The 27137-nt window shown below is 43.5% G+C and overlaps 2 protein-coding genes across 6 annotated transcripts in view; both read right to left on the bottom strand.

Annotated features, from left to right (window-relative positions):
- Positions 1-9346, bottom strand: part of LOC147015439 (uncharacterized) — a 21747-nt gene extending 12401 nt beyond the window's left edge. Inside the window, exon 1 of the mRNA XM_085850203.1 lies at positions 9246-9346. The gene's annotated coding sequence lies outside the window, so the exon portion shown is untranslated. The remainder of the gene's footprint in view (positions 1-9245) is intronic.
- A 4984-nt stretch (positions 9347-14330) lies between these two features.
- The window catches only part of KIAA0232 (KIAA0232 ortholog), a 61525-nt gene continuing 48718 nt past the window's right edge, over positions 14331-27137 (bottom strand). For all 5 annotated transcript variants that reach the window (XM_085850197.1, XM_085850199.1, XM_085850198.1 and 2 more), the window contains 3 exons: positions 22245-25545; positions 17230-17344; positions 14331-17066 (listed from right to left, as the gene is read on the bottom strand). In XM_085850197.1, the coding sequence (XP_085706323.1) occupies positions 16978-17066; positions 17230-17344; positions 22245-25545 (3505 nt within the window). In that variant the 3' untranslated portion in view covers positions 14331-16977. The remainder of the gene's footprint in view (positions 17067-17229; positions 17345-22244; positions 25546-27137) is intronic.

Genomic DNA, 27137 nt, shown 5'->3' with positions numbered 1-27137 from the left:
ACTCGTAGCACGCTGATTGGTTGAGGGCCGCTACGAGGCTCCTCCTTGAACTCCGCCCACCATGGCGTCAGCCAGAACGAGGTGAAGGTGAGGGTGATGCTGGCGTTGTTGTAGTTGGTGGTGTAAAAATAAAAGAAAACCCTGACTATCAAAATAACTCACAGCGAGTGTACATTTATTCACCCATTAAACAAGGGACAGGGAGCTATCTATCCACATTGACTTATCAAAATAACTGAGTGAGAGGACCTGCATGTTGTGTGCTCATGGCTTCCAGATTCGTAACTACATATATATATATATATATATATATATATATATATATATATATATATATATATATATATATATATATATATATATATATATATATATATATATATAAAAACACATATATGGTTGTAGATTTCCGCCCGTCTGAGGTGCGGACGACCGCCTTAACCGAATTGCGGCCGCGCGCACCCACCGAACAGCAATCCAGTCGTAGCTTCCAGATCAACGCCGAAACCCAGCTACTGGTGTTTTTAACATACCATAAACCAGCCAACTCTTCTGTCCACACGCTACAGGGTCAATCGCCGAATTGTCGATATACCTAACTATTCGTGCGGACAGAAATGCTGGGAGTTTATACCTCAACGGGACCTTGCCGAAAACGAGCCGCTTTAGCAGCTCGTTCCGTATGCGATTGCCGAGCGGTTATATATCGCCAAGTCCCGTCGGACCAGATGCACGTTTTATCGGCTAATAAACAGCCAGCTAATTATTCCAAATGCTCCATGGCAGTCAATGTGAGGAAGGGATGCAATGAGCAGGTGACATTTAACAATGGGGACATTTATTTCCATACACAGGCATGCAATTCATGGGGGGATGGTGAAAAAGACACGAGCAAAAACCTACAGCCGAGTTCTATCATGAAATGTAAAGCAAATACAACACAGGCACTTAACAGTTTCCTACTTGTTAGACGGGCCCACAAACACTCGTACGCACGCACACACACACACACACACACACACACACACACACACACACACACACACACACACACACACACACACACACACACACACACACACACACACACACACACACACACACACACACACACACACACACACACACACACACACACACACACACACACACACACACACACACACACACACAAGAAATGGTGGCTGATGCTTTAATAAGGACTTCAACTCGGAGCGACAGATGAGCTGAAACACAGAACCTTTCTCGAACCTCTCTACCTCGTGTGGTCTTCATGCTGTTCGGACCCGGGCTCCAGCGAGAGCGAGCTGCATCCAATCGCCGTGAGCCGAGATCCTTCCCGAGCTCCAGCGAATCCTCTCACGCTTCTGAACACGTGCTGGTCAGACGAGGCGCCGATCCTTCCCGTCGATGCGTCGCACCACCTCCAAGATGAGGCCAAGGAGTCGCACCAAGCCGGGAACCAAGCGGAGAACAAAGAGCTCCACGAACCAAGAAGAGCCAGCCGAACCGGACGATGAAGTAGAGCGCAAAACACGTGCGACTCTCGCAACTGGCGCTCCTCTCTCGATGAACAACCAACAAGCACGAGCCGAGCAACCAGTTCAACTCTCTTTCGATGAACCAAACATAAAAAGCGAACCACCTCTCTTCCGAACAAAGCCAGAACCCAAAAAGCGAACAGAGCCAAGCAGAACCCGAAAGCCTGCTGAACAAAAAGCCCCTCCCCCGCTCCCGGCGTGACTCATCCCCTCGTGCCCGCACAACCGCAGGTGGGAGGGAGTTGTTTACGTCATGAATCATGGGAGGGGAGGGCTCTTCTTCCTCTTCCCATAAGAGGGAGAGGGTCGGCTTCATTTGTGTTGTGATCGCTCCCTCACTATTAAATTGAATTGCAGCGCACTTAATCCATTTCTGCCCATTAAACAATGGAAGGTGAGCTATCTATGGAACATGCACTTGTCGACATAACTGAGCTAAAGGAACCTGTATGTTGAGTGCGATCGATTTCCAAATTCGTATACCCCTCCCCTTTTTACAGACTCGTCCCGAGTCGTCAAATTTTCGTGTGACCAACATGTGTAAGTTTTCCCCAAGTACGTTTTACCTTCGGATCCCTGAGTGCGACATTTCTTTATAAGTGTCCCAAAAATAAATAACCTAATGCGCTGCGTAACTAACTAAACAAACTCACACAGACTCATTTGTACAACTTAACTAAAATTGCCGGCGCTAAAACAAACATGCAGGCGGGGTTCACGTATTTACAATTTTCACTCTACTTATCAATTACATTAACCATGGCCCAGGACCTGTGATCTGTGAAAGGGAAAAGGTAAAAGTCATTGCAAAGTCATTGGTGCAGGGGAATGGATGGAGAAGGTAGCAAAAACAAATGAGCATGATGGATGAACGGGCTGCCTGCAGGGCAGTCCTTGCAAAACTGGATGATCCTGGCACACATAGTGATGGATGGACACGGGCAAACGCAAACAAGGGCAGCAGGCATGGGGTTATGGCAGAGGCAGGCAAACGAGGCATGGCAAGGCAAGCCCATGCAGAACAGGCGGCTGCAGCACAACAGGCCGGCAGGTGAAGCTGGCCAGCCTCGGGCGTGGTTCCATCAGGTCTGGAGGGAGTGCGGTGGTGCCGGCCGCTCTGAAGGCAGGCTCGGACGTGCCCGTCTCCCCCCACTCTATCGCCTTTGCCTGTCTCTGTCCATACCCACTCCCTTAATTTGCAACACAACAACAAAATTTAGCCCCTCTTCATTTTTATTTCCATTTTATAATTGTCTCCCTAACCCCCTTTATCGTCTTTGTCTGGCTAACCTATCTCGTCAACCTAGCCTACTCCCAACCCCTAAGTTACCTCTCTGGAGGGGAATAAGGAGAGACTAGCATCCTGTCTCGAGGCCCAACAAAGCCTCAGAATGGCCTCCTCAGAGTTTAGTGATCTAACCCAAAGTGGGTCCAGCGGCCGATAACGAGCGAAGGAATGGATGGTGCGAAGGGGTACATCTCCTATCTACCCTAACATTCATTAACCTGAAACTACCCCGGGGCTCTCCAAAAACGCCTCACACTTTAAAACTATCGGTTCCAAAACCATGATTCCCGTCGCCTGTGTTGGTGTCCATTATAAATTTGGGCCTTGCCCTCAAATTTTCATCTGTGCCCTCGCAGAATTTCCCGGCTGGGCAGCGTGGCTCAACTGGCAGGAACTCCCCCTCTCCCAAACTCTAACCATGGCACCCCCAGGCCCGCATGCTGCCTCCGAGCCGAGCTGCTCTCTATGAACGTGGGGGTTTTCCCTCTCTGGCATTGCCACTCCTCCGATGCCCACATGGCGTGTTGATGCCCCGGGTCCAATGTGAGGAAGGGACGCAATGGGCAGGTGACATTTAACAATGGGGACATTTATTTCCATACACAGGCATGCAATGAATAGGGGGATGGTGAAAAAGACACGAGCAAAAACCTAGAGCCGAGTTCTATTTCGAAATGTAAAGCAAATACAACACAGGCACTTAACAGTTTCCTACTTGTTAGACGGGCCCAACAACACTCGTACGCACGCACGCACGCACGCACGCACGCACGCACGCACACACACACACACACACACACACACACACACACACACACACACACACACACACACACACACACACACACACACACACACACACACACACACAAGAAATGGTGGCTGATGCCTTTAATATGGATTTCAACTCGGAGGGACAGATGAGCTGAAATCCAGAACCTATCTCGAACCTCTCCACCTCATTTGGTATTCAAGCTGTTCGGACCCGGGCTCCAGCGAGAGCGAGCTGGATCCATTAGCCTTGAGCCGAGATCCTTCCCGAGTTCCAGCGAATCCTCTCATGCTTCTGAACACGTGCTGGTCAGATGAGGCGCCGATCTTTCCCGATGCGTCGCTTTTCCCCGAAGAACAACTTCCAAGATGAGGCCAAGGAGTCGCACCAAGCTGGGAACCAAACTGAGAACAAAGAGCTCCACGAACCAAGAAGAGCCAGCCGAACCGGACGACGAAGTAGAGCGCAAAACACGCGCGACTCTCGCAACTGGCGCTCCTCTTTCGATGAACAACCAACAAGCTCGAGCCGAGCAACCAGCTCAACTCTCTTTCAATGATCCAAGCACAAAAAGCGAACCACCTCTCTTCCGAACAAAGCCAGAGCCCAAAAAGCGAACCGAGCCAAGCAGAACCAAAAAGCCTTCAACCCTAACCCGAGCCAAGCAGAACCCGAAGGCCTGGTGAACAAAAAGCCAAGCCAAAGCAAAAAACTCTTCCAAGCAGAGAATCTGTGACTCATCCCCTTGTGCCCGCACAACCGCGGGTGGGAGTTGTTTACGTCATGAATCACGGGAGGGGAGTGCTCTTCTTCCTCTTCCCAAAAGAGGGGGAGGGTCGGCTTCCTTTGTGTTGTGATAGCTCCCTAACTATTAAATTGAATCGCAGTGCACTTAATCGATTTCTGCACATTAAACAATGGAAGGTGATTAAGCCTGGTGTTGGCTTAGTGGTTAGGGTGGTGGCTTGGGATCCAAGGGTCCTGAGTTCAAGCCCCGTTGGCTGCTGAATTAACACCAGGGGGTTGACTCAGCCTGTCATCCTTCCCAGGTCGGCGAAATGAGTGCCAGTGTACTGGTCCCGGTGTATGCCCCGGTTAGAATAGGTGTACCATATCCCTGTGTGTCGTAAGAGGCGACCAGGGTTGGCGTCAGGAAGGGCATCCGGCTATAAAACATTGCCTCAAGAAAAAGCCAAACCCCTGCACAGCAGGGAAAAATGGCTGTAAAAACGGTCATTTTTATTTTTTATTATTAAACAATGGAAGGTGAGCCATCTATGAAACATGCACTTATCGACATAACTGAGCTAAAGGAACCTTAATGTTGAGTGCGATCGATTTCCAAATTCGTAACAAAATATACACACACACACACACACACACACACACACACACACACACACACACACACACACACACACACACACACACACACACACACACACACACACACACACACACACACACACACACACACACACACACACACACACACACACACACACACACACACACACACACCATTACCTTCGCATTCTGCGAAAGGTTATGTTTTGGTCGGTGTGTATTTATTTATTTATTTGTAATCTTGTGATTCGTACAACTCAAAAAGTATTATTAGCCAGGAAGCATTCGATTAGATTTTGGGATCGTTCGGGTCAAAGGTCAAGGTCAAGGTCACGAAAAGGTCAAAATCGTCTTTTTACGATAACACGGTCAATTTTTATTCAATTTGCATGCAACCAACGCCAAAATGTTCAGAATTCAACGCCTCATCTTGTGATATGCAATATGGCACAATGGCGCCCATACCCTTGTTACCGGTTAGGGGTCAAAGGTCAGGGGGGTCACGACCTTGAAAAATATGCGGTTTTTGTCATAACGCGGTCAATTCTTGTCCGCTTTACATGAACCCAGCACCAAAATGTTCAGAATTTAATGCCCAATCTTGTGACACAATGACGTCATAACACGTCACCGGTTGGGGTAAAATGTCTGGGGGGGGGGTTACGCCCTTGAAAAATATGCGGTTTTCGGCATAACTCAGTCAATTCTTATTCGATTTGCATGAAACCAGCATCAAACGAGATTACCTTCTCTTGTTGAAACGTTGTATTCACCGAGCTTGCGAGTGAAGACTCGCCAAAACGACGCGAGTTGTTTGTTGTTTAGTCCGTAGCCCCCGAAAGTCGGGGGGGGGGTCATGACATAGATATGTGGTTTGTGTCATAAGACCATTCATATGAAACCAGTTCCCCACACTCATACCAAGAACAAAAAAAGTAGTGGCGGCGAAGGTATGCGCTCTATGAGTGCCCGTTCTAGTTTTGTTTCATGATGTGACCAAAGATGGCCAATTGGCGTTGATTTTAGTTGTAAAGAAAAACCAAGGTCAAACACGTCCTCAACCATTTCTCAGACATGCATGATAATGAATGATGACTTGCAAATGCACGTCATTTTTTTTTCGAGATCAGGTCCAAGATGGCCGACTTGTGGCCATTTTGTTACTTAAACGTGTTCCCCACTATTTCTCTGACATGTATGGTCTGATTTTGTTCAAACTTGGCAAAACCACAGTATGTGATGGCATGAATCATGTGATGGCAAAACCACAGTATGTGATGGCATGCAAATTTGCATCTAACTTTATTTTGCGATCTGATCAAAGATGTCCAACTGGCAGCCATCGTAGTTGTACAAAAATAATATGGGCCAGCCCTTTAATTCCAGAAAGCAAAATTATTAAAACAACCGGGGCTATGACATTTTATGTCTTTTTTTACTTATTATTATTACTATCATCATCTATTCACATTCCAATGGTACATAATTAGACGTTATCACATTTCAATAGGATGTAATAAATAGACATACTCACCTTGTGCATGGACACACACACACACAGACAAACAAAGAAGATGTCGTTCAGAGCACGATACTTGCAAAATCCATGAAACAAATTTGACCTCAAAAATAATTGGTGGTTGAATTCAATGACCAAATATGCAACTCCTCTTCAAATTTCAAGTGAATCGGATGAAAATTGACAATTTTAAAATTTGGCCTATGTGGACCAACAAAATAATTGGTGGTTGAATTAATTGACCTGAAATATATATCCTCTACAAATTTCCAAGTCAATCGGATGAAAATTGAAGATTTTAGAAATACCACGTTAGTTGATGACCTTGGGACTATGTTGACCTTTTGGTCTATGTCGACCACAAAAATAATTGGCTGGTTTAATTCAGTGACCAAATATGCAACTCCTCTTCAAATTTCAAGTCAATCGGATGAAATATGACAATTTAAGAAAGTCGGCCTGTGTTGACCAGTGTTGGGTCATATGTTGAAAAATATGAGTTCGCATTTTTGGTCTGCCAACTGTTGTTTATATACATTTTTGTATCCTTTAGACATCCCTAAAGGATATGAAAGATGTTGGGAAGTTTTCATTTTCAGTTTATGCCTTTTTTTTAACGAAACAATGCATAACCGTCAAAAACATTAAAAAATGTGTATATTTTCTATCAATGTTTTGTTTAAGAAGTAAAGTGTATCATGTGACATATCAAAATGATTGGAATGATGAGCTTTAACAATTTATGACACTTTTCAGTTATTATAGTAATAACAAAATTCATATTTGGACAAATTTGCAAAAAATAGGCAAAATATTCTACTTTATGAAACCAGTGATATACCCAATTATAGCGTAAAATATAGACAAGCAAATAGAATATTTTATTCTTTGACAAATAAATCCATGATGTCATTTGTTTAGATGCATTTAGCTCCGCTGACATTAGTCAACCAGCAGAGCTTATATACACATATATCATTGCCATGAATGCATCATCTGCCCAGCCATTCATCAATCGACCATCATTATAAATAAATTAGAAAAAACGAATTCTGAAACAATGTGTAGAATCCATTGTTTTTCAGGTAATGCAGAATTGCTGATGGAGATGTTGACAAACTAAATGAACAAATACAATTATTTATATATATATGATATTATTTCTTCAGATAAGCTGAGAAACTTTGATATAATAGAATGTATTATTAACTGCATTATAGAATGTATCTAATTGCATGGGCGGTGGTGGTTCCTAACATGAATGTGTTTGTGTGTTTTAGGAAAATGGAAGAGCCACCAAGAAAGCAGCAGAAATGTGAACCTATTGATTATAAGCTGTGCATTAGGTGCCAAAATGCAACTGAAGATCTGGTAACAAACCCTGAAGATGAGTCTTATGAAACCCTTCTTGACCATATACAGAAATGGGCCAGTTACCAAGATCCAGAATGTCTATCAATCAGCAACAGACGAGGTAGTGTTACAGCAGAACTGCTTAAACAATGGGGTGCTTCATGGCACAGAAACTGCTACAGAGACACAGTCAGTTCAAAAATGTTGGATGGTGCAAAAAAAAGGTATGACAAAAGTGTGGCACTAGGTGATGCAAGCCTAATCACAAAGCGTAGCAAAGGAGGATGGCCATCAAAAAAGCAGACAGCAGATAAACCTAAAGTAGCTACATGTACAAGTGAGGGACAGTCTTCCAGCTCAGAACGATTTACAAGATCATCTGCAAAATCCTATGACAAGGAACTATGCTTCTTTTGTGATAAGGATGATACCAATGAGCAGCTTCATGATGCATGTCCATAGAACATGAAAAACACAAAACATGAAACAGGGTACACGCCATCATCGGAAAGGATCTATCAAGGATTCACGGAGCTATGTGTGTATGGACTCAACACCTATCAGAACAGCTATGGACACATTCTTGAGCAGCTCTAAAACAAAGAGCAGTCTCACAGAGTATCTTTCAATGAAGATACTTAACCATTTCACCGAAAGTGAAAAATCAGTCATTGTGTCTACTAAAAATGGTGTACATTCTACTCAGCAGCAACCTGTGATGCATCTGACCACAACCCAGGCGGAAGCAGACACAATCTTGATACTGCATGCTCTAGAAGCTGCAAAGTCTCGAGGTGTAATTCACATCCTCTCACCTGACACAGACGTGTGTATTCTTGCCTTACGTCGTTTCCCTGAACTTGGGCAGCAGACATGCATGATATTAGGAGCAGGAGAACACCAACGTATAGTACCACTGAGGCCAATCTATGAAGCACTTGGGGAAGATCTGGCAGCAGCATTGCTTGGATTTCACAGTTTTACAGGCTGTGATACAACAGGAAAGTTTGCTGGGAAAGGAAAACTAACCTGCTGGAAAGTTATGCAGAAGGCTTCTCCAAACATGCTCACTGCCTTCAAAAACCTGGGCTCTACCATAACACACACAAGAGAGACAGAAGCTGCCTTAGAAGAATTTGTTTGTCAGCTGTTCCAGCCACAGACCAAAAAAAAGGATGTGGGACAGCTTTGTTGGGAGATGTTAAAGAGGTAACAGGTGGAGTCTGAAAGGTTACCACCAACTGCAGCTGTGTTAAAACAGCATACCCAACATGCCCACTATCAGGCCATGATTTGGTGTAATGACCGCAATCCACAACCCAACTTGCCACCACCAAAAAGGTATGGCTGGAGGATGGAGGACAGTACCTATGTTCCAATCATAACCACTCTGAAACCAGCACCAGATGCTGTGATAGAGCTCACCAGATGTGGATGCGGAACTAGTAAATGCATAGGGGGTAGATGTTCATGCAAAAAAAGCTGGTCTCCCTTGCACAGAGATGTGTGCCTGTGAGGCATCACCTGAGAAATGCATGAACACAGAACCTGTCAATTTGATGATTGACAAGTGATGATGAAACTGAAAGTGATGATGATGATGTTGACAACTGACTATAAAGTATTAAACTGAAATTAACTTTGTGATTTACTATAAATAGAACCAGTTATGTGTATGTCATTCATGTTGACACTAAATGTTTCTCTATTCACTAAATCACTAAATGACACTAAATCTCTATTCAAGTAATTAATGAGTATGACCTTATATTAGAGTGGTAGTAATTAGAGTAGAATGTGTAGTATAGTAGGTAGGTATGGAATGTGTAATACTAGTACATTGTTTAACACATTTCAACAAACTGCATGAATATATGCACAAATGTGAATTTTCTGTAATAATCACCTTGCTTTAAGACTGCATCGCTTCCTTAAAGTATTGTCATATACAATGTAGATTAGAACCACCCACCCCTCTAGACTAATGGGAGAAGTGATTTTTAACAATGCATTACCCCCCTCTGTGACCAACCAGCCACTCACCCACCCACCATAAGAAAGTACTTTAGGGAAGCGATGCAGACTTATGATATGACCCTGAATACATTTAGGTATTATATAAAAAGTGCAACATAATGTTGTCTTTCGAACCACCTGGATCTATATTGGAATTGTCCCCAACTATTTTATATTTGGTAACAAGAGTTTATCATGTTTTTCCCTGAAATACACTGCAAAACAATGAGCATATAATTATATTAACTTGATACATGTATATGATTCCACATTATACAGCTTATTGTTAGTGATGTTAGTAAGTTTACATACCATCCAAGCAAAGCATATTTATCTATGTATGCTAATAATGCCTTAAAATCCATATCAAATGTCTAAAATAATATGCTCATGTGTTTGTAGTCACCGAGAGGCTCATTTTGAGGTGTCACATGCTATATTTATGTACAAAATAAAAAAAATAAAAACTAGAAGGGGAGCACTCGGTAGAGTGCAAAACCGCCGCTGCCAATACTGCTTGGTCACTCAAGTGAACCTGATATCCTATTCATTCAATTTGACGTCAACAGTGCTCACAGAGTTATAGTTTGCAACTCTCCCTTTTACTTTTAACTTTTACATACTCAATTCATTCGTCATAACTAGATTCCTTGAGACAGAAATTGATTTTACGTGGGTATATCCACCTGAAGTTCCAAAATCAGCCGCAATTATAATTTTGGCATGTTTTTTTGTTGGAAATCACTTAATTGGAAATCACTGTTGGAAATAACAAAATTTGCAAAAAATATTTTTCTCCAACAATTTTTTTTTTTTGGGGGGGGGGGGGTTGGAAATCACTTTAAACATGTAGAAATGCAAAAAAAAAAAAAAATCGAAATTTTGTTGAAAAAATTTTGCAGAAAATTTTTTTTTGGGGGGGGGGGGGGTGGAAATAACTTAAAACATGCAGAAATGCCAAAAAAAAATTCAAAAATTTTTCAAATTGGCCACCATAGCGGCCATATTGGATTCTGGACAAAGTCCAAAATCTAATGGCATGATCCTTGGACCAGACCTAACCCCCCCCCCACCAAATTTCGTCGAAATCCGTCGAGGAGTTTTTCCGTAATACTGTTCACAAACAAACAAACAAATAAACAAACAAACAAACAGAAAGGGGTGAAAACAGTAACCTCCATCCATCTTCGATGGCGGAGGTTAAAAAAGTATACGTTTTTTTAGCTAATTTAGGGTCATATCAAAATTGGGTCTAAAATTCATAAAAACAATAAAATTAAAACTTCCCAACATCGTTGTTTTGTTAGAAGGATGTCCAGAGAACATGAAAAACATTAGAAACAACAGTTGGCAAAGAAAAAGTTGGCAAAGTTGGGTTTTGTTAGAAGGCAAAAATAATTGGTGGTTGAACCCAGTGACCTGATATGAAAATCCTCTTCAAATTTCAAGTCAATGAGAGGAAAATTGAGGATTTTAGAAATACCTCCTTAGTTGTTGACGTTGGGACTATGTTGACCTTTTGGTCCATGTTGAACTTAAAAATAATTGGCTAGTTGAATTCAGTGACCTGAAATATAAATCCTCTTCAAATTTCAAGTCAATCGGATGAAAATTGAGAATTTTTGAAATCTCACCAAAGTTGTTGACCTTTGGCCGATGTTGACCTTATGACCTAAAAAAAAAAACAATAGGCTTCTTCCTTATGACAAACTCTACAATGTGGTGAAGTTTCATGAAAATCTGGTTAGAATTGCGACCTGTAGGTGACAGACAGATAGACAGACAGACAGAAAGACAGAATAACAAAATCGACTGACTAATATATTTCAAATATCTTCAATTTTGCAAGTAACAAATGGACCTGAATGCAATACCCTCTACTCTGATGAAGGTAATAAGAACTGTGGCATTCTTTATGAAGCTATCAAAAAAGGATTCATCAACTTCTTAAGGCCCGGTCACACCTTGACGTTTGAGCCAACGTATGCCGATTTTTGAATTTTTTTTCTAAAACGCTGGCACACGTTGAATACGTTATGGGTAAGTTTTGATAACATTAAGCACGCTGAAAAACACTGCCATACGTCGTTGTACGTTGGCTTTAAACGTTGTACTTTTTGGTTGTCCTCAAAGTTTTTCATGCTTGAAATTTCACGACGTATGCCGGCGTATGACTCACACGTTCCATTACGCTGGCCACAGGTTGTATGTACGGTCTGCGATCGTTGACAGACGTCAACACATGCTACTTGTAAGTTAATCATAAGTTGAGACACGCCGAGGTAATGTTTAGTGTACCCGAAACTTATTTCTAACCAATGATTAACGTGTTGTTGGCACGTTACGCGATCGTTGCCACACATCGACAGACGTTACTTTTAAGTTACTCATAGGCTGAAAGACGTCGGTATAATGGATCGTCCTTACGTCAGCGTCCACGGCCACGGCCAGGACACTTATTTGCAGCATTCTTCAAACTTTTCTTGGGCATGACGAGGATGTTCACACTTCGATGTCTAGCTTGGCTATGATTCCAATTGTCCATCGGCAGCGTCTATTTAAAATAGTCGAGTTTGAGCGTTTTAACACGTTCAGAAGAAACGCTTCAAATTTCCAAACCCCAGCGTCAAAAAACAAAGGCGAGTGACAGCAATTTAAATCGTTTATTGTAAACAATGAAAATAGCTGAGTGGTACCGTTTAAAAGTCGTTGAGTGTAAAAAAAATCCAATTGTTGAGCGCAAGCGTCTACTTTCAATAGTGGAGATGCAGCCATTTAAATCGTTGAGTTTATCATTTAAATCGTTAAATCGTTAAACGCAAGGACGATCCATCATAACCCACACCCTCCCCCTCACACTCACCTACTACTGCCAACATGAACAAACTACTACTAATACTAATACTAATACTGATACTGATACTGTTCCTGCTGACATGGACATCGACTCAAAAAGGACTCGAAAACACTGTTGGGTTCCCCTTTTATGAACACCATTTTTATATACCAATTCCCAAAACCGCTGGGAACACGTCTTTATATGGCAGTTCTAAGCTAGAAACACGTTAATTTTTTTTTTTTTGTCGACCGGAAGACGTCATTGGAATACGTCTACATACGTCGATGTGTGTTGGGACTACGCAAAGAATTGGTTCAAAGCACGTCAAACATAAGTTAGAAATAAGTTTCGTGTAAAAAAGAAATTACCGCGACGTGTTTCGACTTATGAGTAGCTTATAAGTAGCCTTTGTGGACGTGTGTAAGCGTCCGCATATCGTGTGTACAACCTATCCCCATCGCATGCGGAACGTGTGTCATACGCCGAGTACTTCGTAAAATTTTGAACATGTTTAAAATTCCTTGACGTACTCTACTTACTACGACGTACGATAGCGTACTTTAGCGTTGTACTCACGTATACCAAACTTACTCATACCGTATTTGACGTGCCCCAACGTTTTAGACACATTTTTCTTAGGTCGGCATACGCTGGCAAGATCGCCAAGGTGTGACCGCGATGTTGACACTTCCATTTCTACGGCAGTTATGATTCGAATCGTTGTGCGTCAGCCTTTTAATAGGCTACGTCACGACATCGTCGGCGATGCGTACAACGCGCTATGCTTAAGTTAGACTATCGTTGGGCATCGGTTGTGGAGGCCGACAACAGGTTCAGCATTCGTTGGTATAAGTTATCTATAACACAACGAAACGTTCTGTGTCCGTTACCAATGTGCTATACATAAGACCAAGTCGCTATGAATACGTCCGAATCTTTAAAAAAAAACATCAAAAGTTCAACGTAAGCCAGCGTTTTACATACATTTTAATACGTTGCCATCGATGGCTAAAACGTCAAGGTGTGACCGGGCCTTTACATTTGATGAAATTTGCATACACATGGTTCATCCACTGGCGACATTGTTGCCAAACCAATACCACAGCCCATACATGTAGAAACAAATTCATCGATGGGTCCAGTCATCACTCTTATATTTTTTGTTTTTTTTTGTACTCTGTCACCCCGTCGGCCAACAAGGAAAAAAAAGTACTGTTGCGATTATGCGAACGGCCAGATGTAACTGGCCATCGACAATGTATTCTTCATTACACCTTGTACTGAGGAGCGAACAATATCGTGACTAGATAAAGGATTCGTCAATAGACTCACAGGCTTCTATCACAATCACGTGCGTTTGGAATTAACGGGCAGATGCACATGATCAGTTTTACCCATTTTATACAGTGGAAATCGCTCCAAATAACAGATTCACTTTTTGTCTGGAAATATTTTTTACCTATATTTGGGCACATTTATTTTAGGCACAGCATCTAATCTAAAGGCCAGACCAATCACCATGTGAATAGGGTATGTAAAAACAGTTTGTAACATCCCATTTTGCACACATTCATACAATACAGGGCAATAACGAAGAATTTACTTTCATTGCATAACCGCAAAGACGGCAACATATTCCCATGTTCTCACACAAATAACATGCCAACTGTGGACTTTATTCATTTTTTCTTCATTATCTTTTATTGTACATTTACACAATTGATCATTACAGCAGAACAAAAGTAATTTGCCACAAGTGCAGCAACTCAACAGTTGTTCAGAAGAAATTAAGTCCAAACTCCAGTGAATATAATCAATCTAAAAAATCTGGTCAACTGTAAATACTGCAACACCAACGTAACCCTAGCACGAATTAGACTGATATGGATGCAATTATATGGTGTTGTAGTCCTATAATGAATCGATAAACCTCAAAAGTGTCCTCAAGGTTACATTTTAATGATAAACTGCAGAATTGTTTTTTTTTGTTTTGCAATTGTCCCATTTTTTCACAAACCGCTGCTGATACACTTCTGAGGTGCTATTCAAATATCGTTGGTTGAACTTCCACAGATACAGATGTATACATTTTAACCATTCTAAAACATGACCCGTCTCCATCCGGCTCAACATATCAACAAGCAAGTTATAAAACTGCATTTGTCAATCGCGTCTGCCTCCCTTGAGCGCCCCCTAAAATTTGGATCATTCCATTCATGTCCTACCACTGTATACATTTATAAAGCTGCCTCATATAACACCATATTCATGGTATGGTAAGAAAATATGGAAGAGAAAAAACGACATGTATCCACCATTACCAACTTCAGAGAAATTGGTTTGGAAGAATGAACATGAACGTTAGCAAAGCGCGTCACCAACGTCACATTCCACTCTTGCTTCTTTCCACTATTCCCCTTCACTATCGATGCAAAAAGAAGCAGCAATTCAGTACAATATTAATACCCCAAATCACCCGCAGCCGTATTTCGAACACTGCATACAATAAAAGAAAAGGTAACAAAAAATAAATTCACCACTGGAGCACAAATATTCAACCACTTACATCCAAAATGGACCAAAGGATTTCAAAACAAGTTATAGGGCACGACGACAGATCATCTATTTTGTTCACGGAGATGTTTAAACTTGAGTATTTGTCACCCCTTGTGAGAAACAAAAAGCCTCCGAATAAATCTCATGGTGAGTAAGCTCGAGACAGCTGTTGCTACTCTGTCTAGTGTGCAATACAACATTGTTAAAATCAAAAACAGCCAAATCAAAATGCCCAAGTTTTACACCTCGTAGAAGAAAAAGTGCATTCAATCTGCATGGTCTGTCTTGAATTGTGCAGTTGTTATTTTTCTTTTTTTTAACCATGCTAATGCCTTCAGCACCCTGTTATAGACTGCACAAATGAAACACATCAAAACTTAATCGCTAATTCAAAACCCCCAAAAACCTAGAACATCAAGTCCAAGTCACACTGCTGAAGGCACAACATCACGTTTCGAGAGAGAGTGCTCGAACCAATTTGCGCAATTATAAATAAAGAGACATACGAGTCGAAGCAAACTAGCAGTCTGGGAAATAGAAACAAATAGATGGGTCATCGGTGGTTGATGATTGGTGGACTTGCTATTATTTTCCCTCATTCTTCAGACAGACAACTTAAACAAATTATACCATGTGAGAACCAGTTAATTTTATTCAAACTGGAGCAATAATGTAACTTTTGAGTGTGAGCACGTTTCGGTGCAAATAAATTGGTCTTCACCCTTAAAAGTCCTTCTTATTCCCTCATTAGAAGGCAAGTTAAAACAGAACATCTAGTTGTCCATGACCTCAAAATACGTATCGTATAACTCCAACGGTCTCGAAACGATGGCCGAGGACAAGCAAAAGCCAGTTATTATTTAAGTAGCATGTGTAACACGTGGAATGACAATTTAGTGAGGATAAATCAAAAGTTACTTAAGGAAGCGAAGCTGAATTTTGGGTGTATTTCAATTTCAGGAAATAACTTTGGGAAGGGATGGTGTTGGGGAGGAGAGAAGAGGGAGGAGGGGGGGTGGGGGAATCTGAAAGTTGGTGGATTTTTTCACACTCATTACATCAGGTAAAATGATAAATCATCAACCTGCTACAAAAGTTTGAATCTCTTGAACAACCAACCACATTTCAAAGAAGAAAATCACTGTGGCTTTGCAAGGTGAAATTTAAAAAAACAAACACACACAAAAACCTGGCTTTGTAAAGCACACAAGCATATCATCAAAGTGAAAATGAATGCCTTAAAGGGTGTGGCATTACAAAAAACAAAAACAAAAAAAAACTTCCTCCAATGAAGCCAATTCTGTGACGAGAGATCTGAAAACCCACTTTAAGAACACAAATTATGCACATCACAAAACGTAATGAAAGAAAACAAGTCCTTTACATCAGCTGAAGTTTGGTGCATTTGAGTATAACATCTGCTGGATTCCACAGATGTATGGACAACATAGTTTCCTCAAAATACAGTTGAGAGGGAGAATGAGTCATAGCCAAAGTATAATGAAGCCACATTCATTGATTAGCAACATGGCTCTTCTGAACTAAAGTTCTTAACGCTTTTGGGGTGGGGTTTACTGTGGATTGTGAAGTGTAAAAGCAAAAAAAAAAAAAACATTAAAATTCCCACAAACTGCAATAAAGTAGGATTAAAGAACAGGACAGCATGCTCGTCTGCAACACAATGAACTGGAGAATAAGATCAGGAACACCTGAGCAACAATGCCTTCAGCAAAGAGTCAGCAAAATTCAGAGTAGAGCTAATGGCAATGGTGGTCCTCCACAGCAGGAACACCCAGTCTTGTCTGGTATGGTGAGCTTGGAGGGAGCACAGCAGCCTGTGTCGATACAATAAACGTGAAATAGCATCAAGCAAGACAATGCATCAGGTGAAACGAGTAAGACCAATCATTTCACCTTCTACAGATAGGTAAAGTTAAAAACACGTGGGTTAAGCAAATATATAAAATGACTTTGGTGCTTAAACATTGAAGGTTGTACCTTTTGAGATATTGGAGTTGATTGCCAAGCAAGAGAATGAATGTGCCAGCTTTTGATGGTCACAGCAGTCTGGTTTCCTTAACACCTCAATTCCACAAACATCCCAAAAAAGATGCTGGAGAGACATGAAAAGTATTGCCATCCTTCTTCATTAGGTCATGAATTTCAGTATTTCACATAACTGCAGCAGTTACTTTTACTTACATAAAACTAGAGAGTTCATTACCCCATGCAGTCTTCAGAAAAAGGACGTAGGAAGGGTTTTTTCAACTCTTGCTTTGTATTTCCAAGCACGATCTACATTAGCTTTGTTCGTGAAATTTGAATAACAGGCCCGATAGCAACCATACAAAGCAGATGTCAAATGGAATAGTCCAGAGTTGAACCTTTTGCCAACTCTTCTCGATGAAACTGACGATTTTGGAATGATCCTTGAGAAAACGATGCATCAAACAAACATATCTTTTGAAGCAAGTTAGTTCTGTGGTGGCATTTCTTGGTGCCACCATTTTTGTCAGAATCTTGCTGTTACTGTGCCCTCAGAGTGAGCGGAAAATTTGATTGGTCAATATGGCGTATAACTTTTCCCAGGTATAACCAAAATGAAGCTGTTTGAATGTGCAAACAAGGCGATTTGTGTTCTCGTGTTAAATAAAAGTTTTAAATCCTGGATTAAAAAAATTAACAAACTGAATTGGAAAGTTTACCGCCGTCGATGCACCCACTTTTGCACCACCTTATTAACACATTAAATTTGTTATTCATGCCTGTTGTTTGTCAAAATGAGTCGGAAGTGGTGAAAATCATGATTGAGATTTCTACATTTCAAATGTCTGAAAAAAACCCGATAAAAAACAACTGATGACAATATTTTGGTTCTTGAGTTATGGACAAATACATTGGGACTTCTCAGAAAAGTGAAACTCAGCAGAACCGTAAAATGTAAAATTAAAGACAAGTTACTGGATTTTGCACACACGCCTGAGCGAAAGGCATTTACAGCCTCTCACATAACTCGGACTCGACATGTCCACCAAATGACTACTTTGGCTCTATGACGCTACAAAATGATGCCTATGAGCTTAAAAATGAGTCCGACAGTAAAGATGCATATGAAGTCTGGAAGCTGGCCATGGTCAAGAAAAGTCTGCCCTTCCAGCATTGGGATATAGTGTTGCACACAGATTCTCATCCATATCTTCATTCGTGCACACAGATAAATGGACTTTGCTCTTTACATAGAGTCTTTACAAGGACTGATGTTTCTCCTTTTCTCAATGGACCATTACAACTACTGTCGCTGGACTTTAGTCCATCTCTGAAAGATGCAGTTATTACCAGACATTCTCAGGGAAGACTGCCAAAGCCACTGGGTGGTTAACAAGATTCAGCACAGGTTTGTCAGTGCTTCCCATCGATCAAATCCACCAGCAAGACAGTATAATAACATCATTACACCTTATATTTCAAAGGAAAAAAGTAATATCCCAAATGAAATATTTGGCCACAAAAATATAAAGATAGTCACTTAAAACCCTGATAGCATTTAAAGTTTGAAATTCTATATTTTTGGGGACAAGAGGTGATGACATCATAATGACATCATCCCACTATTAATTTGCAATCGGTCGCTGACTTTGACACAAACAAAAAATTTTATTATACATTATACACATTTTATTATACACAAATACAAAAAAGACAGTGACCCGAGGCATCAATAGCCTCCATATATCGAACAAACGGTTCCAAATGGAGCACCTGGCCACCATTATGGCATTTGCATTGCATCAGATGTAGCAATAAATGTGAATTGCTGTGGAAAATGGTGTCTTCTGTCATCAAGTCAGCTTGCTCGCTTGATGACAGAAGACGCCATTTAAATTTTTGCGGCCTCCATCCCTACCCCGTTTAAAATCCCGTGCGGGCACGGGCAACTTGCTAGTAACACCTACTGCACAAGTTTAAATGAAAATTTGATATCAACATTGAATTCATTGACCTTAAAGACAGGCTTAGTAACTTAAAATCTCATCATAGCATATTATAATCTCTTTTGTTTGTTTAATAAGGTAATTACCAGATGATGACATCATACAAGACCCTGTTATCCAATATTTTGGAGTATGACTTTTTAAAATCTGTAAGCCTATTTGGTACTTTGGTGAAAAAAACATGATGCTTTTGTCCACCGAGTAACGATCCCACCATTAAGCCACCTCACGAGATTTATAAATGTTTCAAGGATGATACAGTGAGAATTCAAAGATGATACAGTGGACGGGCGCTGTGCCGAGACTGGTGGACGGGTGCTGTGCCGAGACTGGTGTACGGGCGCTGTGCCGAGACTGGTGGACGGGCGCTGTGCCGAGACTGGTGGACGGGCGCTGTGCCGAGACTGGTGGACGGGCGCTGTGCCGAGACTGGTGGACGGGCGCTGTGCCGAGACTGGTGGACGGGCGCTGTGCCGAGACTGGTGGACGGGCGCTGTGCCGAGACTGGTGGACGGGCGCTGTGCCGAGACTGGTGGACGGGCGCTGTGCCGAGACTGGTGGACGGGCGCTGTGCCGAGACTGGTGGACGGGCGCTGTGCCGAGACTGGTGGACGGGCGCTGTGCCGAGACTGGTGGACGGGCGCTGTGCCGAGACTGGTGGACGGGCGCTGTGCCGAGACTGGTGGACGGGCGCTGTGCCGAGACTGGTGGACGGGCGCTGTGCCGAGACTGGTGGACGGGCGCTGTGCCGAGACTGGTGGACGGGCGCTGTGCCGAGACTGGTTGGACGGGCACGGGGCGGAGAGTGATGGAGGGCCGCGGGGCGGAGAGTGGTGGACGGGCACGGGGCGGAGAGTGGTGGAGGGCCGCAGGGCGGAGAGTGGTGGACGGGCGCTGTGCCGAGACTGGTTGGACGGGCACGGGGCGGAGAGTGGTGGAGGGCCGCGGGGCGGAGAGTGGTGGAGGGCCGCGGGGCGGAGAGTGGTGGAGGGCCGCGGGGCGGAGAGTGGTGGAGGGCCGCGGGGCGGAGAGTGGTGGAGGGCCGCGGGGCGGAGAGTGGTGGAGGGCCGCGGGGCGGAGAGTGGTGGAGGGCCGCGGGGCGGAGAGTGGTGGAGGGCGGCGGGGCGGAGAGTGGTGGAGGGCGGAGGGGCGGAGAGTGGTGGAGGGCGGAGGGGCGGAGAGTGGGGGAGGGCGGCGGGGCGGAGAGTGGGGGAGGGCGGCGGGGCGGAGAGTGGTGGAGGGCCGCGGGACGGAGAGTGGTGGAGGGCCGCGGGACGGAGAGTGGTGGAGGGCCGCGGGACGGAGAGTGGTGGAGGGCCGCGGGACGGAGAGTGGTGGAGGGCCGCGGGACGGAGAGTGGTGGAGGGCCGCGGGACGGAGAGTGGTGGAGGGCCGCGGGACGGAGAGTGGTGGAGGGCCGCGGGACGGAGAGTGGTGGAGGGCCGCGGGACGGAGAGTGGTGGAGGGCCGCGGGACGGAGAGAGGTGGAGGGCCGCGCGACGGAGAGTGGTGGAGGGCCGCGCGACGGAGAGTGGTGGAGGGCCGCGGGACGGAGAGTGGTGGAGGGCCGCGCGACGGAGAGTGGTGGAGGGCCGCGCGACGGAGAGTGGTGGAGGGCCGCGCGACGGAGAGTGGTGGAGGGCCGCGGGACGGAGAGTGGTGGAGGGCCGCGGGACGGAGAGTGGTGGAGGGCCGCGGGACGGAGAGTGCTGGAAGGCCGCTGTGCAGAATTGCGAATGGCAGCTGTGTGGAGACTGTTGGATGGTCATGGGATGGGATTGGTGGAAGGCTCCGGGGCGAAGATTGTCCAGCTACCGTCCCTTCAGTCAACTAAATTGTATGCCACCTGCTACTTACATTTGTGGCAGTCATTTCCATGGTTGTTGCTTTGCATGCAACCTGTGGCTGCTGGTTTCATCATGTCTGGAAGTGCAGCTATGTTGCATCAAAACTTCGTGCCCATGTTACCAGTAAGCTGGTACTCATTTTGCCGACCTCTGAAGGATGACAGGCTGAGTCAACCCACCTGGTGTTATTTCAACGGGTTTTCAGGCTCAAACCCGAGACCCTGAGATCTTAAGCCAGCCACCTTAACCGTTAAACCAACACCAGGCTTCTTTCTGCGGTCAGTAACCCATTTGACACTTGCAAATCCTTCAAAAAATGTCTGGGTCTTACAATTGTGTGTTTGGCGCCTTGTGGGGTGAGGGAGGTGGAGGATGCAAGAAACTGGATGGAGGGGTTATTTATTTCTTGTGATTTTATGATGTATTTTTTTTGTATATCGTGTCTTTGTGTAATAAATTATTCATTTTGGAAAGAGCAGTGTGCCGAATCAATTCCACCAATTTGGTGAGTGAACAAAAAGGTTAATTTCTGGTTGCTGTCAGGTTATGTTATCATCACTAGATTTGATAAATGGTCCAGGATTAGCCTTTCAGTTCACCAGACTGTGGCAACTGCACACCTGTGAAGAAATACTGACACCGTCCATCTTATGAGTCTAGGCCACATCATTCGGCAGTCGTCGTTAGGGTTGGTTGAGTGATGTTCGTCGGACGATCCTGTCGATGTGATGGTATCTATAATTATCCATTTTAAAACCATGCAGTTTTATAGCATAATAATATTTTTGAAAAAAAATAAATTGTGAAAGTTGTGTGCAGTTTTATCAAAATGCCATCAAACTCACTGGACCAATAATAGTATTTTTCATCAACTGACACCCCAAATAATTTCCTGATTATCTCCAGTTCAGCATAATTCCAGATATGCATGCAAATGAGTTGCATAATTAATTTGAAGGATGTTGACATTACTTGAACAATTTCAAAAATTCACTTGTAATCCATCAGCAGCCATCCACCAGTACCCACACAGCGGTTCAGATTATAAAACTACCAACATATCGAATCTGATAACAGGAAATAAGAATGCTTTTTTTTGCAAATTTTAATATTAACATACTTCAAAGTAAGAACCATAAACAAAAAATGTTTTTTTTATGAACTTGCACTTTACCTCTGGGCAACGTTCCTCAGATGATTCAGCCATTCCACAAAAGCCACTGTTAGTACCCAGCTTCCCAGAGCATCCTGGATGTGTACCTTTCACTGTACACCCACCAGGTTCAGGAGACAAGGATGGAGGAACAGTCTTTCTCAAGTAATCTGAGCATCCCCGTGACCCTGAATCTTTGTCCTGTGAATCTAAGGACGTTTGAGCACCCTTCTCCATTGCTCCCTTTTTGAGCTGCAGGGTAAGAAAGGTGGTAGCAACAAGCTCTTCTTGCGAAGACTCAAGCTCATGATAATCAGCCATGGCATCTTCCTCTAGTGGTGCAACGTCGGCTTCGGGTTGTTCAAAGAGATCACTGTATGTGGCAACTGAGACAGCTTCATCACCTCTTTCTGACTCGGAGTCTGATGTGTCACTGACACAGGGGGACAGCTCTGTAGCCTGGATTGGCCGGAAATGTGTGTGAGGGGAGATGCGAATGGCGCGGTACTGTGTCTGGCGTAAACCATAAAGCTTGTGCCGCTGATCCAGGTTTCTATCGTCACCAGAGCTCACAATAGCCTTGGGCCTGAATGGTATACCCAATGTGCTTCGTGAAGGTTGCAAAGAACACTGGACACTAAGAAGATGTGATAATGGGCTGCCAATGTTCAATGATGAGAAGCAACACTTCATTTTTGTTTCTCGGCACATCTCTGCATCAAAACTTTGGTAAGGTAAACAGTCTTCCTCAAAGAATGAGCTCGAAGAGTCAAACCTCTCTCTCCATTTTAATGAAAGTCCACTTTGAGCAAAAGCAAACCGGGACTTCCAAAGGGTTGTATTTTCTGAGTTTATGTTTGGTGCAAGATGCAAATCTGAACGCTTATCCAGCACCGAGGTCTCTTTATCTCGGTCAATCTCTACTGGCCACTTTTCTGCATGTAAATGCCCACTTTCAGGAAGCTTTCCATAAACTCCTCCAATTAAAAATGTTGTATCTTCCTTTCTTCCAGTGCTCCATGGCTCAGTGGCTAATTTGCAGAGTTCATTTGTGTTTGTAGACAATGGATCATCATATTTATACTGTTCACCCAAGCAATCCCACAAACGATATTCGGATCGCTGCACAGCTTTTGGAGGATACTTTGGGCCACTAAGGTCACTATAAACATAGTATGAGCACTTATCAATTTCAGCATCTACAGAAATCTGTGAAAGCTTTCCATGTGCAGTTTTATCAAAAAATCCATCAAAACTCAATGGACTAGTCATAGATGGGCTTTCTGGTGAATGACAACCAAAAGCGTTTCCTGGTGATCTCTGGAGTTCAGGTTCACCACTATCTAACCAAATTCCACAAATAGATGAAATTGTAGTGTCTTCCTTTGGATTATCTGGAGGAATATCCTTCATGTGATCTGTGCTCTCATTCAGATCCTCCACAGGCAGAAGATTAAGTATGTTATCAGGGATTTCATCACTTTGACAATTTGAACAGTTCACATTTTCCTCCCTCAAGAATGATGACGATTCCTCATTTTGCAAACCAAAAGAAAGAGCATCATCTGATCGCACATCATCTGAATGGGACCACGGGCTACCTGTACGTGTGGACAAGTTGGAAAAAGGTCCTTCCTCATCCCACATCTGAGAATTTGTCCACATAGAGAGACGAGATGACTTCAGCCCGTTCGTTTCTTCAATAAATGCTGGCAAAACATGGCCACTGAAAGTATTAAATATTTCAATTGAACCCTGGGCAGGGTCAGAATATTGCACATTGGATACAGGACTAGCAGGAGCAATTTCAATGCTCAAACCAAATTTGTTGGTTTTATCATCATCACCCAAATGACTGACCTGCTCTCCTTCTGAAGAACCCTCATTTTGTATTACAAGACAACCAAATTTGTCATCGATGTGAAAAATGGGTCCATTTTCAAAGGAAGAAATATTTGCATGATCTTCACCAAATGAACAACCTTCCTCTTCGGAGCTTAATGATGGCGAAAGTGAATACCAAATTCTGGCAACATCAGGGCTCAGGGTCTTATCTTCATTGTGTTCATGTGATGAATACAGGCTCAGCTCAGGGTTACTGTCCCATGCTCGTTTATGAGTCCATATTGCACAGTTTACAGCCTCAGCTTCTTGTTCCATGACGGTGCTATCTTCCGTGGTAATTTGCTTTGTGCCATTCTGATGGATCAGTCGTAATATGCGACTGCCATTTTGCAGCATTTCAGAGGCACAAGGATCCAACATGGATTGATACAAGCCTACTTCACAGAAGTAATTGTAACCCAAATAATTTAGTTCCCCAGACATCCCCTCCTGTTCAATTGACTTTGTAACCAAGGAGGCATCATCCTCACGACTCTCTAATGGCATCTCTACAAAACATCCGTTTATAAACATACCAGTGGGCAAAATCACATTATCATAATCACCTTCATAGAAATCCACTTCCTCAGAAATTACTTGTGGCTCTGAACGATCCCTTAACCCTTGCAAAGGACATGGCTGACTGCCTCTATAAGATGTTTCTAATTTACTGCGGCAATTTTGAGGCACCAATACAGTGAGAGGCTTGGTATACCACTGAGGTTCTTCTTCCAAACCAGGCCTTCCAGTCTTCGTAGTTGAGAATTCTTTACCTTTGGCATTTAATTCCATGCTCGAAATTCGTCTCCTTCCTTCCTTACCAGCTCGGCTACCTATGCCACTCCCTTCATGTCTGCATGCTCCAGGGGCACTGGATGGCTTGCTTCGTTCTGCTCTCCTTCCATATTTTCGAGTTGCCTTGTTATTTATATTGTGCACCTGAGATGTCTGCTCATTTTCTTTAAGCCGTTGGCGCGTACCAAGTGTTTTGCGAGGTAGGCTGTTTTCAGATGAGACTGCTGCCATCCAAGAAGCAACATGGCCTCCGTCACTCGAATCAGATGACCCAGAATATGGGCGGATTGGCTTTTGTTGTGTCACGGAACGGAATCTACGATACTTGCGGCTGCAGGCAGGCCTTGTCTTGTACCGCCTGGTGATGCCACGGTCATTCTCATTTTCTTTCCCACTCTCCCGGTGCGAAGGAGAACATCCAAAAACCGGTATATCTCGACTGGCTTCAAATTCATCACTGCATATTTCATGAGGAGAAGATGTCTCGGTGCAAGCTGGCAGGAGTGTGGAGGATGAGGAGTAAGAGTCGGACATTGAAGTGGAAGAGCCAAGTATCTTCTGAGCTCGATTATTCCAAACCGAAGTTGAGTTCACAGGAATTGGAGCAGACTTTTCTGAAAGAGCAGGGAATGCTTCATAATACCTGTGACAAACAAGAAGTGTAATATGAAACATTATAATCTGCAAAGTTCAACAATTCTACCAGACATACACTGCCCTGCAAAAGTCTTCAACACTTACAGGAGTTAAAATATCTGGATATTATGAGTATATAATAAATAATTTACTGAAAGACTCCTCAAGTGTTTTCTACAATTATAAAACATTCACTGTTATTAACACAGCTTAGCTTGGATAAGAAGAAACCAACCTTGTAATTTACATTGATCAGAATTTATAAAAAGTTATTATCACAACTCAAAGTAAATTTTACATGATCAGCTAACATAAAGTGTTATAGTATCGAATACATCACATTTACAAATCAAATCTAATTGATGACTCACTGTCAAATGTTCCTCATTAACATCAGGTGTTCCTCTCAACACATCCATAAAGCTAAAAGCCCACTTTTCATACTGCAGAAAACAGATCGATCAGAATTTACTGTGAGCTTAAAACAAAATGGCTAAGATTTCTGAAGATCACTGTACAATTGTGTTTCTGCATAAAGAAGGAAAACCGTTGAGTGAAATAGTTCTTAATACACAATTTTCAAGGTGTGATATCTGAAAAATCTTTTTTTTTTGTATTCATAGTTGAGGATCATGGAAGAGCTAGTACATGCTAGATCATGGAAGCTAGATCATGGAAGAGATCATGGAAGGATTAGGATGTGTGTGTGTGTGTGTGTGTGTGTGTGTGTGTGTGTGTGTGTGTGTGTGTGTGTGTGTGTGTGTGTGTGTGTGTGTGTGTGTGTGTGTGTGTGTGTGTGTGTGTGTGTGTGTGTGTGTGTGTGTGTGTGTGAGAGAGAGAGAGAGGTGAGAGAGAGAGAGAGTGTGAGAGAGAGAGAGAGTGTGAGAGAGAGAGAGAGAGAGAGAGAGAGAGAGAGAGAGAGAGAGAGAGAGAGAGAGAGAGAGAGAGAGAGAGAGAGAGAGAGAGAGAGAGAGAGAGAGAGAGAGAGAGAGAGAGAGAGAGAGAGAGAGAGAGAGAGAGAGAGACAGAGAGACAGACAGACAGACAGACAGACAGACAGAGGGAGACAGAGAGGGAGACAGAGAGAGAGACAGAGAGGGAGACAGAGAGAGAGAGAGAGGGAGACAGAGACAGAGAGACAGAGAGACAGAGAGACAGAGAGACAGAGAGACAGACAGAGAGGGAGACAGAGAGACAGACAGACAGAGAGGGAGACAGAGAGGGAGACAGAGAGGGAGACAGAGAGGGAGACAGAGAGGGAGACAGAGAGGGAGACAGAGAGGGAGACAGAGAGGGAGACAGAGAGGGAGACAGAGAGGGAGACAGAGAGGGAGACAGAGAGGGAGACAGAGAGGGAGACAGAGAGGGAGACAGAGAGGGAGACAGAGAGGGAGACAGAGAGGGAGACAGAGAGGGAGACAGAGAGAGAGAGAGGGAGACAGAGAGGGAGACAGAGAGGGAGACAGAGAGGGAGACAGAGAGGGAGACAGAGAGACAGAGACAGAGACAGAGACAGAGAGACAGAGAGACAGAGAGACAGAGAGAGAGAGAGACAGACAGACAGACAGACAGACAGACAGACAGAGAGACCTCTGACCT

This window comes from Eptatretus burgeri, chromosome 12, assembly GCF_056783735.1.
Source record: "Eptatretus burgeri isolate ZD-2024b chromosome 12, Ebu_testis_v1, whole genome shotgun sequence".
NCBI lineage: Eukaryota > Metazoa > Chordata > Myxini > Myxiniformes > Myxinidae > Eptatretus > Eptatretus burgeri.
This window is presented reverse-complemented; position numbering and strand designations above follow the sequence as displayed.